At 40.6% G+C, this 17,473-nt stretch overlaps 4 protein-coding genes across 4 annotated transcripts in view; 1 reads left to right on the forward strand and 3 right to left on the reverse strand.

The window, feature by feature from the left end:
* Positions 1 to 9,130: 9,130 nt before the first annotated feature.
* LOC131879407 (cysteine dioxygenase type 1-like) lies at positions 9,131 to 10,970 on the reverse strand. The gene is made up of 3 exons (XM_059225721.1): positions 10,425 to 10,970; positions 9,763 to 9,954; positions 9,131 to 9,596 (listed from the first exon to the last, which is right to left on the reverse strand). Exons 1-3 carry the CDS (start codon positions 10,722 to 10,724, stop codon positions 9,489 to 9,491), a joined length of 600 nt encoding a protein of 199 aa, XP_059081704.1. The 5' UTR covers positions 10,725 to 10,970; the 3' UTR covers positions 9,131 to 9,488.
* A 465-nt stretch (positions 10,971 to 11,435) lies between these two features.
* LOC131879590 (beta-1,4-glucuronyltransferase 1-like) lies at positions 11,436 to 13,154 on the reverse strand. Its single transcript, XM_059225949.1, has 5 exons — positions 13,135 to 13,154; positions 12,861 to 13,078; positions 12,180 to 12,767; positions 11,574 to 11,717; positions 11,436 to 11,500 (listed from the first exon to the last, which is right to left on the reverse strand). The coding sequence occupies exons 1-5, from the start codon at positions 13,152 to 13,154 to the stop codon at positions 11,436 to 11,438; spliced, it is 1,035 nt and encodes a 344-aa protein (XP_059081932.1).
* A 360-nt stretch (positions 13,155 to 13,514) lies between these two features.
* Positions 13,515 to 16,384, reverse strand: LOC131879336 (calaxin-like). Its single transcript, XM_059225625.1, has 3 exons — positions 15,340 to 16,384; positions 14,516 to 14,661; positions 13,515 to 13,792 (listed from the first exon to the last, which is right to left on the reverse strand). Exons 1-3 carry the CDS (start codon positions 15,635 to 15,637, stop codon positions 13,616 to 13,618), a joined length of 621 nt encoding a protein of 206 aa, XP_059081608.1. The 5' UTR covers positions 15,638 to 16,384; the 3' UTR covers positions 13,515 to 13,615.
* Positions 16,385 to 17,135: 751 nt separating this feature from the next.
* LOC131879452 (neuroendocrine convertase 1-like) overlaps positions 17,136 to 17,473 on the forward strand; it is a gene marked incomplete in the record, with an annotated part of 7,412 nt that continues 7,074 nt past the window's right edge. Inside the window, 1 exon segment of the mRNA XM_059225780.1 lies at positions 17,136 to 17,467. Coding sequence (XP_059081763.1) covers positions 17,286 to 17,467 — 182 coding nt within the window.

The raw sequence follows: 17,473 nt of genomic DNA on the forward strand, positions 1-17,473 counted from the left end.
TTACTGAATACGATTGGAACTCACGGACTCCACGAAAGGGAACTTGTTCCTTGTGAGGCCGTCATCAGCGAACCTCAAAGCGGGCTTGTCACGAGCCTCGCAGGATTTGCCGCGAGGAAAACCAGGCCATAATCAGACCAGGACTAGCTTGATATGGACGGAATACATTGGTCGCGTACGCACATAAACATCGAGGCTCAAGAGATTCCAAGTGGACCAGGAAGAGCCTCTTGAGTTCCTTCAGCTACTTGCACTCAATTTTGAACCATTGAGTTTGTTTGGTCTTTTTCCTCTTGAAAAGCGTTTATGTTTGGCAAGCACCTTTGTTTTCGAGCAGGTTTAATGGCCCCTGCAGATGCACTTACTAAGTCACACTATAATCGATGACGGCCTCCCCATGGGTGATGGAGATTAGCTTTCATTTGTACAGGGAGAATGAGAAAAGTTAGATATTAGTTTGAATATCATGGTCTTTTCATAAATAAGATGTTTTCCCAAATTACCCCCTAAAGGACTCGGTGGTCATCTAAAGTGCGATAGAAATCTAGGTAAAATGCAGGGGGGACCGGAACGGACCGTTTTTCTTTCCTTTTTGCGAATGTGGGACCACCGACCTGGGCCAGTGGGTAAGTTCTCTCTAAGGAACAAAAAGACATTTTCTAACGATTTATTTGAAGGCAATTTTTGGCTTCAATTCCCAAAACGAACTTTCGCTTAGTTTATGCACGAAGTTGAGAAGACTTTGCGCGATGCTCCACGCAAAGTTAAAATGTTCTCCCTAGATTTTTGTCGCAAGAAAAAATGCACAGCGAAACCAATGTGCGCCCAATATGAAGACTCGTCCAAGTACAGCCAACACGTGTCTTCTCTTTGGGTCCATTGGATGATGTTGGATTTTCCAAGAGAGACAAAGAGTGCATCATGTCTCTAAATTCCTTGGAAATCGCCATGCCTTTGGAACAGTCGGAAACGACTGGAACACATTGATCCGTACGAATAGTGAGTAAAAACAAGCATGGCGATTAGATTGTATGTAAGTTGGAGTCAATTACAAGGGCGTGAAATGGCCCCTATTTCTTCAGCGCTTCCTTAGTAAATATGGACAGCCTAATGTCTAAGGTGTTCCATGCAATTGAACGTAAGAAGTAAATACTATCTTTCACATCTGGTGGAGACCGAGAACTTGATTGTTTATTAATTGCCGGGCAGACCCTCGGAATATGGGGTGGACCTTTCAGAGGGGCGATCCAAGTCATTTTGTCATGTTCAAGGAAAGAATTAGGTGTAACAAAGAACTAGAGCTAAAGGGAACACACGAAAGTAAACTTTTCGTGTTCGTTTGGGACTGTCATTTACGTAATTCAGCTAATACTACAGGAGAGGTATCGAGGTTTGCGATGAAAGGACAGTGGAGTAAATGAATTTGACATCAAGGTCAAACACATTTTTATTTACGGACATGGTTTTTTTTCAAGGATTCTCTATAGGGTGTTACCAAAGAGACGTGCCACCGGATGTCTGTTTGCACAATCTGGATTTGCTATCATAATGATTAACGAAATCGTGGAAATATCGCACATTTTAACAAGCTGATGACCCTGAACATTGAGGGGAAGGGGGATCTATTACTTTAGAAACACCCTATAATTGGGTAGTTTTTTGTTCATTTGGTTTCGTAAAGATACGATTTTCTTTGCTTCAGGAATGCACTCTAGAGAATGGAAAATGCAGGCAAGTACTAAATTTATCATTCATACAGGATGTTAGTTATCTTTTTATCCTTTCCAGTATTGCAGGTCATGAAAAGATAAAATAGAAAATCGAATCCATTTCCCTTTGTCACAAAATCAATTACATGAATGCTAACATCGTGCTTTAGTAAGAGTAAACATACGTTAGTTTCCCTTTCACAAGAAGCAAAAGAACTAGTTTTTAATGCTTCATTCCAACCAATGTCCAAATCACATGTTGATTACAATGGAATCGTTAACAAGCTATCAAGAACTGGGTTTTTCACATCAATCCAAAAAAATACCCAAAACTCAAGTGGGATTGTTTTGTGTTTTTACATCGAACTGAGATTGGGCAAGATTACAAGTCGTTACTAGCACGGATCCTACTCGAGGACATGGAACCACTTTTTCGACTTTCCCGGGGATCAACTTTCTCCCCTCCCCCCATGAGATCTTTCTAGATCAATGAGGCCTCTCTTATTTGAAATGAAACCCCATTTATCTTAGTTCATGGGGGTCTAGAAAAAGTTTCTAGAGGAAGATGGTCCATCTCCACTTAGTTCACAAATATAAGTCTACACTACTTGGTCCACCAAAAAGAGAGGGAGGGTGAAGGGAGTCAAAAAGAGGACGGAACAAAGAGAAGGAAGGGGTGGGAATTGGGAAGTTGGGATCGCTCTCCTTAGTATAGCAGCATTTGTTGATCTGGGGGACATTGTCCCAAACTACATCCAGCAAACATCCTTTCAACAGATAACATTTAATGCTCACATCTCTCTTGTTAAATAAAAAACTTTCCTCTTTCCTACCTCCCCGTTTTGCCCAAAGGGCGTGACAAAATATCGTCAAGATTTACGAAGGTTTAAAGATAATGACTCGAAATGCTTGGCTGTCATTAGTGGGACACACAGAACCGGGTCAAGGAACAGCAAGAGATGTTAACCACAGGCCTTAAGAACTGTTTGCGGTTAAGGAATACATTTCCTCTTCAGAGTCATTTGGAGGAAGGATTGGAATGAATAGTGCTGCTTTTCCCAAAGAGACCAGGTTTGCTCATTCAGGGATGTCAAGAAATGTCGCTGTAAGGTTCTAGGCTTTAACAAATCAACTTAATGATAATACAGGGGTGGCAATGAAGCAGTAATCAAAAACATGAGCCTGACTGACCTTTTCCCCAAGTCAAGAAATTATTCACATTCACCTCTCCCCATTGTCTCAAAGTTAAGCGTTCACGTAAGAAAGATCAACATGAACTTGTCGAAAAATATGAACTTGGTCGCCTGGCCTTGCCCATCAAATCCTTTTGGTTCAATTGGTTCACATGACAACTGAGCCGTATCGTCATATCTTTCGCATCAGCTCTTTTGATCACATGGTGGATGGTGGGTAATGATGTAATTCAATTTAAGGTCCTTTTTATGTGCTAAAATAATCAACGTGAGCGACCTCCTTCCCTTTACTATCGATCTCAGAGAGTGCTTGTTCACAGATCATCATGTCAAGAATCCCTTTTTTGTAGGGGAAAGGGGAACTGATTTCATGTTGAAATCGAGATATGTCAACACTTCCTGTGGACCAAATGTGAACTGACTAGACAATTCCTTGTGTCTTGGTGTCCTCGCTTTGGGGCCAATTTTTCTTGTCCTCGATGGAATGAAGAGAACTTAATAGGGTGATAAACAATGGTTTATGTGCTGTGCATGGAATTTAGAGAGTCCTCATTCTATGAATTGCCCCAAGGGACCGCCACTTCAGTCGTGGAAAGGCTGGTCAGTTCCAGGATAGCTTCATTTGCGATGAGTGCGTGAGTGAATGTGATTGTGTCTAAGATTGGCTCTTTGGCTTTCTCACGTGGCCTTTGACGATATGATGGGGGATCAAAATCAAAATTGGGCGTGGAATTTGTCGAGTAACGATGGCTATGGCTTGACCTTTAATATAACTAAAAGCATTCAGTTCGAACCTGAGCGGACTGAGTGGATTATCTCGACTTCAGTCACAATTCAAGTATGTATGTGGCATGACAGAGGTTCCCGCGATAGGGCTAACATGTTCCAAATGTCACTTTTGTCATATCTGATCCAAATTGCGCTTCCATAGGTCTCATATACGTACTCGTCTACGTAGAAGCAGGGAATAGATCCACTCGACTTTGTCACTTCCACTTAAGAGGATCTCATATTTTTGCCCATTGGGCGTATCACAATCCATTGACAGACTTCAGGAGGAGCAGGAATGTCCTCTTTCCTTTTCTGTCTGTCCGTCTAGTCCCTTTATGGTGTCCTTGGGAGGGCCCTTCACTCTGTCAGAAGTTTGGCTCATTTCAAAAGGACCAACAAACCCCACAACAAAGGCCAAAGCCATTTCTTGTCCTGATAAGAGGGTGGAATCGACAACGTCGGCGGCGTGTGACCATCGGGGATTGGGACTCACCAACTAGACTCAAAGTGTTCCACATAGCCTTGTGAGGACAGACAGCCTTTGCGGCCTTGGGTGTACCCACTTCCTTCTCGTTCACATCCTTTTCCTACTCCATGCGTTTCCTTTGTTCAAAAATGGTTTATGACTTGGTTAGGAGGCGTGGGCTTGTGCTCGGGGTCTTCAACCAACTTGGACCCCCACTTGATTTGTGACCACCATGAATATTTTGAACGTCACAACGACAAAGTGGTCTTTATGTTTCTTGGTTGGAGATTCCCAGGAGATGCCTTCACCGACCACCAAGTAAGCACTGGGTTGGTCTTTCCAGCCTTAGGATAAACGACTCGCTTCTCGTAGGCTTGTTTTGAGGGACTTTTAATCTCTTTACATGTTTATATGTGTATGCATCACATTACCCATATATATTAGAATGCACAGCCCATATGTTGAATGCCAAGGATAATCTTGCTTGGACAATGAAAGCAAGCATCACTTCTCAACAAGAGAAAGCAACTCGAAGAGACCACCACATGGACCAAGGCAAAAAAAGGTGTCGTGGTTATTGATATATGGATGCCTCGTTTCACCTTGTTGGATGCTCGATACCTTGCACTCTTTGGACACAGTGTATGTATGTACTGTGCAACCAATTGGACCAACAATAATATATATTGTTACCAAAGTCAGACAGACATCATTGAAGCCGAGTGTTTAACATGGTTGTGCTATTTGTCGACGAAATAAATCCTTTCTTTGAGCTGCTTACATCCATAAGAGGCCAATGGGGTGTCTGCAAAGTCCTTTGGATATTTCAAGTGAAAAATAGGCGAAAGGAATTGCTATCGCTTTTCAAATTTTGGCCTTTACTGAGTTGTTCCAATCTTCAAACCTTGTTAATACGAAAGCTTAAAACCTTGTCCTCTATTATTCAATACTTTAAGTCATGTTTGGCACAATCGCCCGATTATTATTGTTATTATTCATGATCATTCATTTGCCAACCAATGACCCGGCAGATATTGAATCACCCTGTTCCACTTAGAAGCAAGCATCGGGATCAACCGTAGGTTTTTGCGAGTCGTTGAAGATTTATGAGCCCCAGGCTCACATTAGTGCCATCTTTTTTCGAACCCTCGACTTGTGCGTGTGTCGTAGAAACTTGCTTGGTATTAGTGATGGTAGTCGGCCTTCAAGACGAAGTGTACATCATTTTGTAGGTCTGTTCTGAAATACTTGGTTGTTCCAGGCGGAGGGGAAACAAATGGCGAACTCCTTAATTGGATTTGTGTGGTGACCCTCAACGGCTTTTCCTCCTCCTCCATCCGTTTGAGACCTTGAAGGAATGACAAAAGGTCAAAGCGGAAAATCGCTTCCAACGCCCAAGATTTGACAACACATTATTGATTGTGGAAATGACAGGTGCTGTTATTTTTCCACAACTTACTAGAATCTAGTTTGTGGTAGTTCATTGGACCATCGTCGGTGGAGTCACTTGGGTGCGTGGCCAGAACTTTGGTCGATTCGATGGAAACTTTCTGGACTGTGATTTGAAACAAAAAAAGGATAAGAGGAAACGCAATGAGACCGAAAACAACTTCCGTGGCTCATCATGCAAGAAACGAACCAAAGGAGAAAGTTGGGAATCATTCAAACACAATACGCTTCAGTAGTTGATGGATGAGCAAAGGTATTGTATAGATATTCTGCTTCTGGTATTGGAAGGTTATGCTTCCAGATCAACAGAAGGAGTAAGTTCCAACAAATGGGCATGGCGTATAGTGAGGACATGCCATAGATCGCCCTCTAAGGACGATAAGTCAATGGAACCGTTTCATAGCTCTAATCTAGGATTGACCTTAATTATATGATGAATTGGCTTGTCCTCATCATAAGTTCACAGGGTTGTTGTTTTGTTGAAAAGAACAATGAAGCACAAAGACAACGTGAACAAAATCAAGGTACTTTTTCTTAGTAAGATGCATGGTAATTTGGAACGGATCTTCTAAATATACTATTCGGGTGAACTTCTTCTGTGAAGTTCTTGGAACTTGAAAGGGTAAACTTTGGATTGATCACCATATCATGTTGTTGATAATGAAAGTGCTTGCACATTATCCACTCCTCGTCACAAAATGCCTGTCATTGCTGCTTAAATCAGAATATCTCAAGACATGAGCCTAGTTTAGGACTTTTACGGGATCGATCATGACAAACATAGTACCAAAATCTCTTCTCATTTTCCTTCTCTTGCGATCAGAAAAGAACATTCGGCTTCCAAATAACTTTTTTAGCTCTAAATTTATGACTATGAAAACATTGAAGCACGAGCTTTTTCCTGGACGAGTTTTGTTCCAACTTTATGATGTACCTACGCCGAAAAGTTTTCTTAAGTACACATGACCAACGAAAGGCCACAATCGAGAACACTCTGGCAACTCTTGTTCCCAATCTGTTCCATGCTCAAACAGGTTTGTATCGAATAACGCCTCGCATTCCATATGTTCCACTCAAATTTTGGAACTGGGAAAATTTCTGGGCTCAACCTGCTAAAGGTATGACCAGTCATTTAGGGCTAATCGCTCCCACTTAAGGAATCAGCACGGAGTCGTAAATATCTTCGTCGCTTCAGGCCAAAGACCGAGAAGACGTCGTCTCAATGTCCGACCCATTGTATGGAGGGTTGAACTGGAAAAGTCTTCCACAAAAAAACCTGGTGAAAATGAGAAAGAGCGAGAAGAAAAGGATGAAAAGAAAAGTTATCCACTTGAACACAGACCCGAATCTACCAACCCTCTTGAACCTCGTGTTCTTGGAGCATTGGTTGTGTGCTAGCTTAAACAATGAATATGTTCCCTGGTATATTTGAGGGAGTATGTAGTGTTATGTTGAACAATAGACACTGTATGAGGGAACACATCCTTTGAAATCAGGACCCAGAAACAGCTGACTCATTCCTCTTACTATGAAGAGAAATATCCCTGACCCAGTTCTAACAAATCTGGTCCCTATTCTTTGAGCCACTCTCCTCACAAGGTATGCGATCAAAGTTTGCCAACCACGTCTGTCGGTCTCTATGAAGAGGTTTGGGAAAGCTTTTGAGATTTGAAAGACAAATGTTTTGTGTCAGAAGAATTGAAATAATTTAGTCAGACCTAGTTTTTCGTTTCCACTTGCATCTGGATTCTGGAACAAGAACCCCACTTCATACCATATCTTCATGATTGTTGCTAAGCCGTTACTGCTTCCTCACGTATCAAGATTGGAAACGAGTGTTTCCCTCTTTTTATTGATGCATCAAATATCCAAGGAACAAACAACAACCATTCCCGATTTGTGAAGCTCGCCTCAAGGTTATTCCTAAAGTTTGTTAAGCAATCAATGAATGCATCGGTGATAGCAGATGTTCCATGAAGGAGTATTCCCGCTTCTTTGCCACTTGTTACGTTAGGAGCAGAGGCAGTCAGTCGGGAATGAACACAAACTTTTCGTAATCCGACGCAGATGCACTTCGAGTTTCGTCATACTCACCTCAACCCCAAGTTACGAAAGGCACCTGATGCTGATCGTTTTCAAAAACATGTAAAGGTCGTTTTGGGTGATGGAAAAGGTCTAACAGGATGGCTAGTCTCTCTTTTCTTTGACTTGTCCATTGTTCAATTGGCTCATTTCTAACCACAGAGGCAGTTTGCCAAAAATCTCCTTCTTTAGCTCGGACTACAAGAAATAATCTTTTTATCAATATAAGTCATGTTTTTGCAGTTCAAGCTAAAGTTGGAGATTTTGGGGCAAATTCCCTTAAAGTTTGGAAGAATGAACGACCCAATATCACGCAACTTCATCGAGAGGTTCGCGTTGAATTTTATCAATTATTGCATGGGTCACGAACAAGCCATACTTTGAAAAATCAATATATCTATAGTTTGTGCATCTTCCTAATATTTTTCATTCATTTAATGGATCATCTGTTGATAGGTCAAAGTTGATTATTATCAGGTTTTTCAAAGACTAAATTAATTAGACATGCCTAGTAGAAACGTTGGCAATGAGCCTTTAACGGATGTTGTCTTCAGTGAATTTTGTACCCATTTTATTGGATACCTTATTTATAGTCTTTCACTATTTCCATGTACCATACGATAATTGAGTACGACAAAATACACCATGAATTGACATGTCTCATGAGAAACATTGTGGAAAATGGATGTCCCCTAAAAAATAAGTTAGAAATAATATATCCAGTTTTAGGTATTGTATTGCCTACAGTGTAATTGGAATGTGGCAATTACATTGAATAAGAATTATTTTAAAAGCAGCTTCATTATGTATTGTTTGTAGGTTAATTACTACAAAATGCAATTTTCACCGACTTCCTAGCAACTGCCAACAAAACAATCGGCTTAGTGTTTTGTTCGCTTAAAAACGGATTTTTTGTTCCTAAGTGGTTGAATTCGTCGAATAATTGCTGCATTGAAGAAGTACCAAGAACACTTTCAGTTACGGAACAATCCAGTTTTTCATCGATTTCATTCAAATACACGATCTTGATAGGGCAGAAGCCAAGACTTCACAAAGGCGAAAGCCATTAAGGTATGAAACAATATCCTTTGAATAAGAAATAAGTAACTTGGTTATGGAATCTAGCAAGTCTCAAGAATCAAAAGAAATGACAAAGTTTACTCGATATGCACCTTTTGTTCAATATCTAAATCTGGCATTAGACTTGATTACGACCAAGCCTATTCGAGTTCTGCTTTGCAGCATTTGGAACCCAGTACGTTGCTTGTTAATTCTATTCGAGAAAAACAAAATAGAAATATGAGCTCTGAGACACAGTTCTAAGAAAAATGTTTGCCCACACCACAACCCCAACAGATTCATTCTTTGAGAAAACATTGCCGAAGTTTTGAAAACGCCTCTTAGTACTGACCTTTTCTTCTGATTTGTGTAATAGCCAAAATGAATTTGAGGAAGCTGTGTTTCAAATGTACCTTGTTTTATTTCTCTGATTCCGCATTTTTCATTCATTCAATTTCCGCCTTTTTTTATTTCAAAACTTCCACCACGTGATTTGATCGTATGATCAGCTTTTCACAGTCCCTGAACGAGCATTTGCCAAACTCGTCTCGCATTTATACTCTTGAATCATTAATCACAAGTACAACTCGATTTCAATGCGGATCAATAATCGAAAATGAAATCTACTCCATTGAAAACTTTCAAATAAAGGTACACGAAACGTTTGAAAATATTGCATCTTCCGGCCCGCCACAAGAGTTACCTTCAATTCTGATCAATAGGACGGCAGAATAAAACAAACCCGGCTTTTTATTACATTTAACATTTCGAGCTCTGTTTGTTAGGTCGATTGTTGACTTTCTCTCCGTACTTGCTCCAGAAAGTCATTGGACACCTCATCTTTCCACCCGTTCTCTCGTCAAAGATCTGGAAAGAACACGTTCATTAATGGTCACCCTGTTCAGCTGTCTTACTCCTTGTTCCTTAAGACTCGCTTTGGTTCCCTCAGCCTTTAGCTCATCTTACATAAAGTAGGTAAAGTTTTGCCCATTGAAAGCATGCACTTAGGACAATGTCTGTCTATCACACATACTTGACAACTCTGAAAAGGCGGCGAATACAGATGAAGTGAGACTGCGGTGCTGCTGTGACTGGGATTCTCCATTCGATGAAGACCCAACTGATCACTCATGTAGGTCACGTCATTGACCTTTGCGTCTGAATGGGACTTTTCCATCATGCTGCCATCCCCGCTTTGACATTCGTCGGGCCAGTGATAACGCGTCTGTAATGAATGGGGAGTAAATTGAATGAGGCGGGGGGCAAGAAAGTTCATTTGTCAACTTTCCACTCCATTCGGGATGAAATATCAACAGAGGATAAAAGAAGGTTCGGCTTCTTTTGGAAAGGAGGAAAGAGACTTTTTGATGGATATTTCATGATGAACAGAGATGTGAAAAAGGCCAAAAAAAAGTTGGAACTTGGACTCGTGCTTGAAGGGAGCAATATGAATTGAAAAAGGCAACTACGTCAGCACTTTTGAACCAAAAAGGCATACTTCATTTCGGGAGAGTCTGATCAACCAAAGCCAATAATTTGACAATCTACCAACTTTGAAAACGATTCATCACGACTTTTCAATACAAAGGTGCTTTAAAAAATTAACAAGTTGCATTCGGGTGTACTTTGCAGAATACAGTCTCGATAAAACAGCTGCACGTCCTCAGGGTACAAATAGCCAGTCCTGATACTCACTTCTCTAAGGGTTCCTTCGAGGATTTTGACGAAGCAATGAGCATTGGCGTGGTCGTGGATGGCACTTTGGTTACCCTCAGCCCAGCAGAGGAGCATCAAGTTGAACTTTCCATTGCCTTCATGGACCAGATTCCGTGTGTACTTGTATTTGTCGTGCTTGGCGAATTTCTTCCAGTCCTGTCTTTTGGATGTGTACAAGGCCATGACTTCTTCCACTTCCTCGATGTTCACCGTTTCTTGCTCGAAGATTTCCACCAATCGAGCAATGAGCTCATCCCAAGTGAGATCCTTCTGTCCCATGTTTTCAAACTTAGATGTATATAAAATTTCCAATAAGAGAAGAGAACTGACTTGTTGGGCCACCGATTTGTTACTGATGAATAAGTAGAGCTACAAGATGCTCTTAATACCCCAGCGAGCGATTGACAAGAAAATTCTAGTTGCAGTCTAAAGAAATTGGGGAGGTCAAAGTTAAACGAGAATTCATATAACACTTTGTCTCAAAACGAGTTCTCGCTTCGACGTCATTTCTTCGTGGTTTCTTCTCCGTTATACCAAAGCTTGAGGCACATCTTCGTCGTTCCCAATCGGGTCAATTAATTATCGACAACGTGATAAGATCTGATGTTTGTTTCCGATTGAAATTATCGTTCTAGTACGATCTCGGAAGAGTGGAGGACAACACGAGGAGAAAATCTATCTCTGAACAAGTCTTACGTAGACATCTAGACACGTTTCAAACGGGAAAACATGCCTCCTTTTTATCATTGTTGCTGTGCTAAGCATATCTTTTAGGAAGGCTTGGCCTTTCATTCATTTCACGGTTTTGACGCAAGAGCCTTTCTTAGAGCTGTCCATTGGTCTTGCGATTGTTTCGAGTTGGATTCTCGACAGCGTTTTCTCCCATTCTTCCCGAATAATGCCTCGTATTCATTTAGAATTTGGCCAACTAAACGACCCGAGCCTTTAGAGGGTTGGTTTGGAACTAAGTCTGATGCGGTTTTAATTCCCTTATGAGTTGAGAATGCGTTGCTCAATGTTCGAAATTGAATTCCCAAGAAGCACATCTTTATCATCTACGAACAGAAAGAAATTATCGTGACAATTTCGTCATTCATGAAGATACGATAGTTCTTTTTTTCACGATACTTGCCAAAAGGACCTTGTCGGATTTCGTCTCCCATGTCAATCTTTCGTCAAAGTGCGGCATGATATCTTGTCTGATAATAAATAACGGCTCCCATCGACCCGGAATTGGTCCTTCGAGCTTGGGTAAGAGCTCCAAATTTGAATCTATCGGGACCAGAAAGCAGGAAGTGTGTTTGCTCAATAAAGTAATAAAGTTTGCCTTTTATTTCCAAAAGCAACAATAGGTCTGCCTCCTGCCTCCTGCCTTCGCCAGAAACTTGTGGCTGGAAACTTTGGAATCGTCTCGGATGAAGTACAGTACGCCTTAACCCCGAAAGAAACAACTCAATGTAGCAAAACAGTCAAGTGGAAAGTGAACTGGCCAAAACCAGACAGACAGTGTTTCATATTCAGTGCAGAGGCCAAGAATGAGGAAATAACGCTTCAATTTCTTCGAGGAGAAACAATGCCGTGGGCAGTCAATGCATGATATTATGGGGCGCCTATCTTGAATTCTCTACGGTATTCAATCTTCATCCCTTGGTTTCAATATTTTTATGGCTTTATCTTTTTTTTTTTTTTGAAAATGGGCCAATAACCCGTCGAGAATGGAGTGCTTGACATTACCATCGCGTTCTGGAGTCCCGATCCAGTCCATCATAGATGGGATCACGTGGAGCATTCCGGTGGTTTTCTGATGAAACATGACCACGTTCTTGGTCCTTCTCATTTCGTGCAATAATGTCGTTTTGTTCGCGGGTAAAGCCTCGCCAGCCTTGATCTCGAATTCTGGCAAGAGAAAGGCCACTCTTTGCTCTCGATCAGACAAGTCCATCCTTTCAATCAAGGCCTCGAATTTAGTGGCCAAATTCGGACTAGGGATCATTTCAATGTCACATGGGAACACAAACTGATTTGAGCCGAAAAGTTCTAGAGCAACTCCCTCCATGGCAATGTTCCGAAGCAGATTAATTGGGAACACCAGGGCCGAACGTTGCTTATAGGTAACGATGTTTGTCGTTTCGCCCTTGCGAACATCATACGCGAAGCAAGGGTCTTCTCCCTTTTCGGGAATGTTGTTCCACTTGAAGATTTTGTTTGGACCCAAGGCTTTGGGGAACACAAAGTGGAACGAGACCCAATCGTGCACCAACGAAGTATTGGAACAAGACACAAGCCACTGAATCTGTCGCACGGCCAAGTCAAAATGATCACCTGATAAATGTAAAAATCAGCCGTCCAGGTGCCATCAAGCATTCATTGATTCTCAACTGATTGAGGCGCAACTTTGTTATTGAAGGTACCTACCCGGAGCGAAAACACACAGGGATATGGGTCCATTCCAGCGTTGGACCATTGGCACAATGTGATGAAGGAAATTGGTGTCCGCTATTGTGGTGAGGGTGACATGTGGCCCACCTATGAAGGCTTTAGCTCTGGCCTTGAAGTTGAAGAATATGGTGTGATTTAGCCTTTCCTGAAGAATGATGGGATCTTTACCGTCCCCTTTAGATCCATTTCCGGGCCTAGACACAATACAACAACAACAACAACAACGAGAATGAATGGAACCAATAACTACCGAAAAACCTTGCCATTCATACCCAAAAGAATGGAGTCGAAAAATGAAGCCTCTAATAGAAAGGATAATGACAATCAACACAAGAAGCCGAGGGATGACTTTTCTGACGGCCATTTCCCACTATCACTCACATAAAAAAATGTCCTGCTCTTCAGCCATTGTGAAGTTATGACTGAGCTTCCAAAGGGATTGACTTTCTAAATTGTATAGAGTATGCATTGATATACTTAGCTTTCAATGTCGACATTTTCAATGGTTGCTTTATTAGCCCTGGCAGCCATTGATGATCCGTAATGATCCAGATTGCTTAAGACGGTTTGTCGATGAAGAAGCGCCTAATGACCACGTTGCCTTAAAGGGCCCAATCACTCCCGAAAAGATAGGCGAAGTAGCAATGTCTTTATTGGACCAAGTTTGATAAGTATTAAAGTAGTAAGAGTCGTGGGTGGAAATGTATGTGTGTAATATTGTATATAGTGAGTCAATCCGCCTCTCTGCACTTCTCGAGAAAGATCTCTCCGGCATTTCTCTGGGGCAAACATGGTCCAAAGGCCTCCAACATCAAAGGCTCGGCCTTGATTGTCTGTGTCCAATCAGATTCCGAGATCCGACCATCTTTGTCTATGTCCATCTTCCTCAGAGTCATTTCAATCAAATCCTGAAAATTGGCCCCAAAGTCGAAGATTGAGCGAGGGATAAATGAGGGAACTAGCAACGTAAGAAAAAGGGGGGGGGGGAACTATCGGGCGACAAAAATTTCCCCCATAGGAGACATTGAGAGCACGTCCATTTCCACGGAAATTCTCACTCTCTTATTTGATGACTCGGGCGTTTGGCTGGACCACAGACTTCTAGAGATATGGACTGCAAACGGAAGCAAAAATATCCTATCTCCTAAACCGCTCATCTTAATCCAAATAAGCACTTCGTACGACCACAAGGTCTTGTTAAATAGATGAACTCAGCCAAGTTTGAGCCCAAACCTATGCTTAGGAAACTCAGGAGACATGTTCAAAGGTTTGTAGTAAACACTGCATAAAATTTGAATTTTCGCCCTCACAAGCTTTTGACAACATAACTTCGATCGACTTTGCATGTAAATGATAGAAAATTGACCTAACGTTAATTGAAGAGATCTAGGTGTCTTATTTTATTGCTTTAATTCGAAAAGTTGCTCAGAGTGGCTATGACCAAGAGCAGGCCGATTTGCCGGGAAGCTCGTTTCCAGTCCAAATTTCTAGAAGTCCGTGGCTGGACGCATTGATTACCAAAAAGTGATATATTTTAGGCGACTCTTCGAGTTACTTGTACTCAGAGAAAGTACTTTATAATACACTAAGATCCTCAAGGATTTAGCCTCAAGTATACTATTTAACCGTACTTTTACTCCTTCGTCTTGATCCTCCTCCAGACCTTGGCGACCCAGACAGGTTTTGAGCATATTGAGCATCTCTTCTCGGCTGATGAAACCGTCACTATTGAGATCGTAGATATCGAAGCAGTACTCGATGTGTTGATCCTCATTGCCTTGAGAGAAACACAGAGAGAAGAAATGTGTATTGTACGTAAAATCGATAATTCATTTTTTTGAGAAACATAAATAATCTTTTTTGAACGCTGCGAGATAAGGAAATCTGGAATTATTCTTACTGAGAATTCGTATTTGTTCCGACTTGTATGTAAAACTCAAAGCAAAAGTTATCTGGAAAATTTTAGAAAGTTTAAATTGGATCTGTGTCTGATGTAATGTATTCGTTTTTTGACATTTGTAAAGTATGATTGTTTCACTTTCGTATGACGATTGAAATGATCTGCGTCTCGTCTTTTGATAAATATTTCTAAGCTGCCAACTCTATAGATTAAAAAAATGAAGTTGTTAACAAATCATGAGCCACAATGTCTTAATCTTAACATTTAAACGTTTTGTGCTCTTGATCAAAAGAGAAGCAATGAGCATTATTGTGGAATTTCATCTTTTGATGATTGGACGAAGGTCACTAGAGCAACATGGATTAAAAAATTAAATCCAGTAGCCTGTGACAAATCTCTTCCAAGCATTTTCGTTGCCAATTACTTTAAAAACTGCAAATTAACTTGAAATGAATCATTCTCCTTATTGTGGGCAATAAAAAAGGGACGAGTTAGTTGGAATTGTATTGCAGCCTAATGTTTCTAGTTAACGATGCGCTAAACCCTGTGCCAAACCTTTTAGAAACACACTCAAGCCGTACACCCACTCTTCTCGGCTCACATATCCATCGTTATCCGCGTCAAAGCGTTTGAAAATTCGGTCCAACAAAATATCATCCGTCATATCGAAAGCGTTGTGAAGGAACTCTCGAAAACGGGTTCGATCCATACGGTCTACCTCAAGACCTTCGGAGAGTTTCCTGTACACAGAGAGCAAGCCATCGACTTCAGACATGGAAAAATGAGACTTCTTGGCCAGAGTCTCCACAAATTTGCTCTGCTGTTTCCTTATTAAAGCACCAATTTCGGCCATGGTTCTAAGTTCATTTCAGAAAATTGATCAAACGGAGAGGTTTTGTTGCATCGTGCAAGTTTTGTTCCGCGTTTTTTGTTGCTCTCTTATTTACTGCATGCTGACTTGGATCTGTATGGTTGGGTTGTCTCGTATCTTATCCAGTTATGCTAACAGTTTGCATAAGAGCCTTTTAAAAGTGTTTGTTCGTTGACTTATGACCTCACTCTACTCAGGACTTCATATACCGTACGTAAGTACTGTCCCTGCAAAAGGAGCACAATTTTCGTTGGTGTGAGTAGTGTGGCCTTCGACCAACGAGGATTAGTGATAAATCGAAATGAATCTCCCCTTCATTTTTCCTCGAAAATTTAACAAAGGAAGGGTTTTTCTGCCTCGTTGACCCGCGTCATGACTTGGACATGCAAACAGTCTTTAAGAGCATATTTATGCTAATGTAAATTGTACCTGTAATTACATTGTCATAAAATTGCAATCAATTACGTTTGAAGTCAGAGTTATCGTAATTTTGATTAATTATATTTGTTTCAATGTAATTCAGCTTTTTTCAATGACAAATTACAATTACATTCTCACCCACATGACACTTTTTCACGCACCGACTTTTAAATAATTCTTAGTTCAGCACATAAAACCTTTTATTTCCAACCGTTTTCGTCGCGGTTTTTTATTTGCTTTAGAAAATTAATCTCATCAAATTCCAGTGTCTTTGGCAAGCCCCTGATGCTAAAGCCACAGATATTGAGCAATGCATTTTCTAAAAATAGATAATACTGGCAATTTTCCTTGGATTTCCAAAGACATACGAAGCATGACAAGGGGTGATTAAATATGAAAATGGTTGAAACACTGATGAAAACAAAATAAGTAAATTCTATCAAAATCACAAAACATCCCTTATTATAAAATGGCAAGAAAGTTTCAAAGCCGGGTTCGTAAAACATTCTTTTATGTAATTGACATAGGATACATTGTCAAAAAAGGTTCATTCGCTCGTTTACTATTTTTTGGGAACAAGTGTTTTCACATGGAAGGAAACCTTTAGGTTACTTGTCATCCTTATCTTCTGCCAACTATTACAGGGATTGCTTGATTATGGACCGCATCTGTTTTTGAGACTAACAAAACTAGAACCTTCGAATTTTCTCTTTGAAAAAGTGACTTAAAGGATCAATTAATATCTTGTTGTAGAAAGGAACTGACTTCAATTAATTCAATTTGATTAGAAGCATAAATTTGATGAATTACAAGCACCTTTTAATGAAATTGGTAGATTGAATAGGTTTTCATAGATTTAATAGACATTCATAGATTTTAACTTGTTGTTAGAGATTAAAATGAATTCGTTTTAAAACTTACTTTGCTACTCTACTCCAAAGCAACTATATAAATGGTTCTTGTCTGACAATAGACAACAAAAGTAAACTGTAAATTGAGATTGTTCCAAGTTATAGTCATCCTTTCCACTCTGTGCTGATCACTTACAGTGGACCAGATTTTTCAAGTTACTTGATCCACCAATAGCTGACAGTGAATCAACACCAAAAGTGACAAGCACAAGTGCTAATGGTCTAAGTAGAATGTCAAAAGGCCCAATCATGTTTTCAATAGTCTAATATCTTCTTGGACTTGACCCTGAACTTCGATCATGGTGCAGTATTTCCTAGCCGTTTACCTCCTCCTTCTGTGCTCCAAATTTAATGGCATTGTGGGGAACGAATTTGGCTTCTACATTGAACATGATGGAAGCGACACTGCCACGGATTTCTCAAATGAATGGATCATTCGAGTTGATGGAAACGAAGATTCTGCGAATCTCTTGGCTCTCAAGAACGG

Source organism: Tigriopus californicus, chromosome 4 (genome assembly GCF_007210705.1).
Source record: "Tigriopus californicus strain San Diego chromosome 4, Tcal_SD_v2.1, whole genome shotgun sequence".
In the NCBI taxonomy this organism is placed as follows: domain Eukaryota; kingdom Metazoa; phylum Arthropoda; class Copepoda; order Harpacticoida; family Harpacticidae; genus Tigriopus; species Tigriopus californicus.

Coding starts and splice junctions, on each gene's coding strand:
- LOC131879407 (XM_059225721.1), bottom strand. CDS start 10,724: ATGGGACAGAAGGATCTCACTTGGGATGAGCTCATTGCTCGATTGGTG. Junction 9,955..10,424: donor TCGAAGGAACCCTTAGAGAA/GTGAGTATCAGG, acceptor CATTCATTACAG/ACGCGTTATCACTGGCCCGA. Junction 9,597..9,762: donor CGCCTTTTCAGAGTTGTCAA/GTATGTGTGATA, acceptor TGTTCTTTCCAG/ATCTTTGACGAGAGAACGGG.
- LOC131879590 (XM_059225949.1), bottom strand. CDS start 13,154: ATGAATGGCAAGGTTTTTCG. Junction 13,079..13,134: donor ATGAATGGCAAGGTTTTTCG/GTAGTTATTGGT, acceptor TATTGTGTCTAG/GCCCGGAAATGGATCTAAAG. Junction 12,768..12,860: donor CCTGTGTGTTTTCGCTCCGG/GTAGGTACCTTC, acceptor TACATTTATCAG/GTGATCATTTTGACTTGGCC.
- LOC131879336 (XM_059225625.1), bottom strand. CDS start 15,637: ATGGCCGAAATTGGTGCTTTAATAAGGAAACAGCAGAGCAAATTTGTG. Junction 14,662..15,339: donor CTTGAGTGTGTTTCTAAAAG/GTTTGGCACAGG, acceptor GTTTCTCTCAAG/GCAATGAGGATCAACACATC. Junction 13,793..14,515: donor ATCAAGACGAAGGAGTAAAA/GTACGGTTAAAT, acceptor GCCAATTTTCAG/GATTTGATTGAAATGACTCT.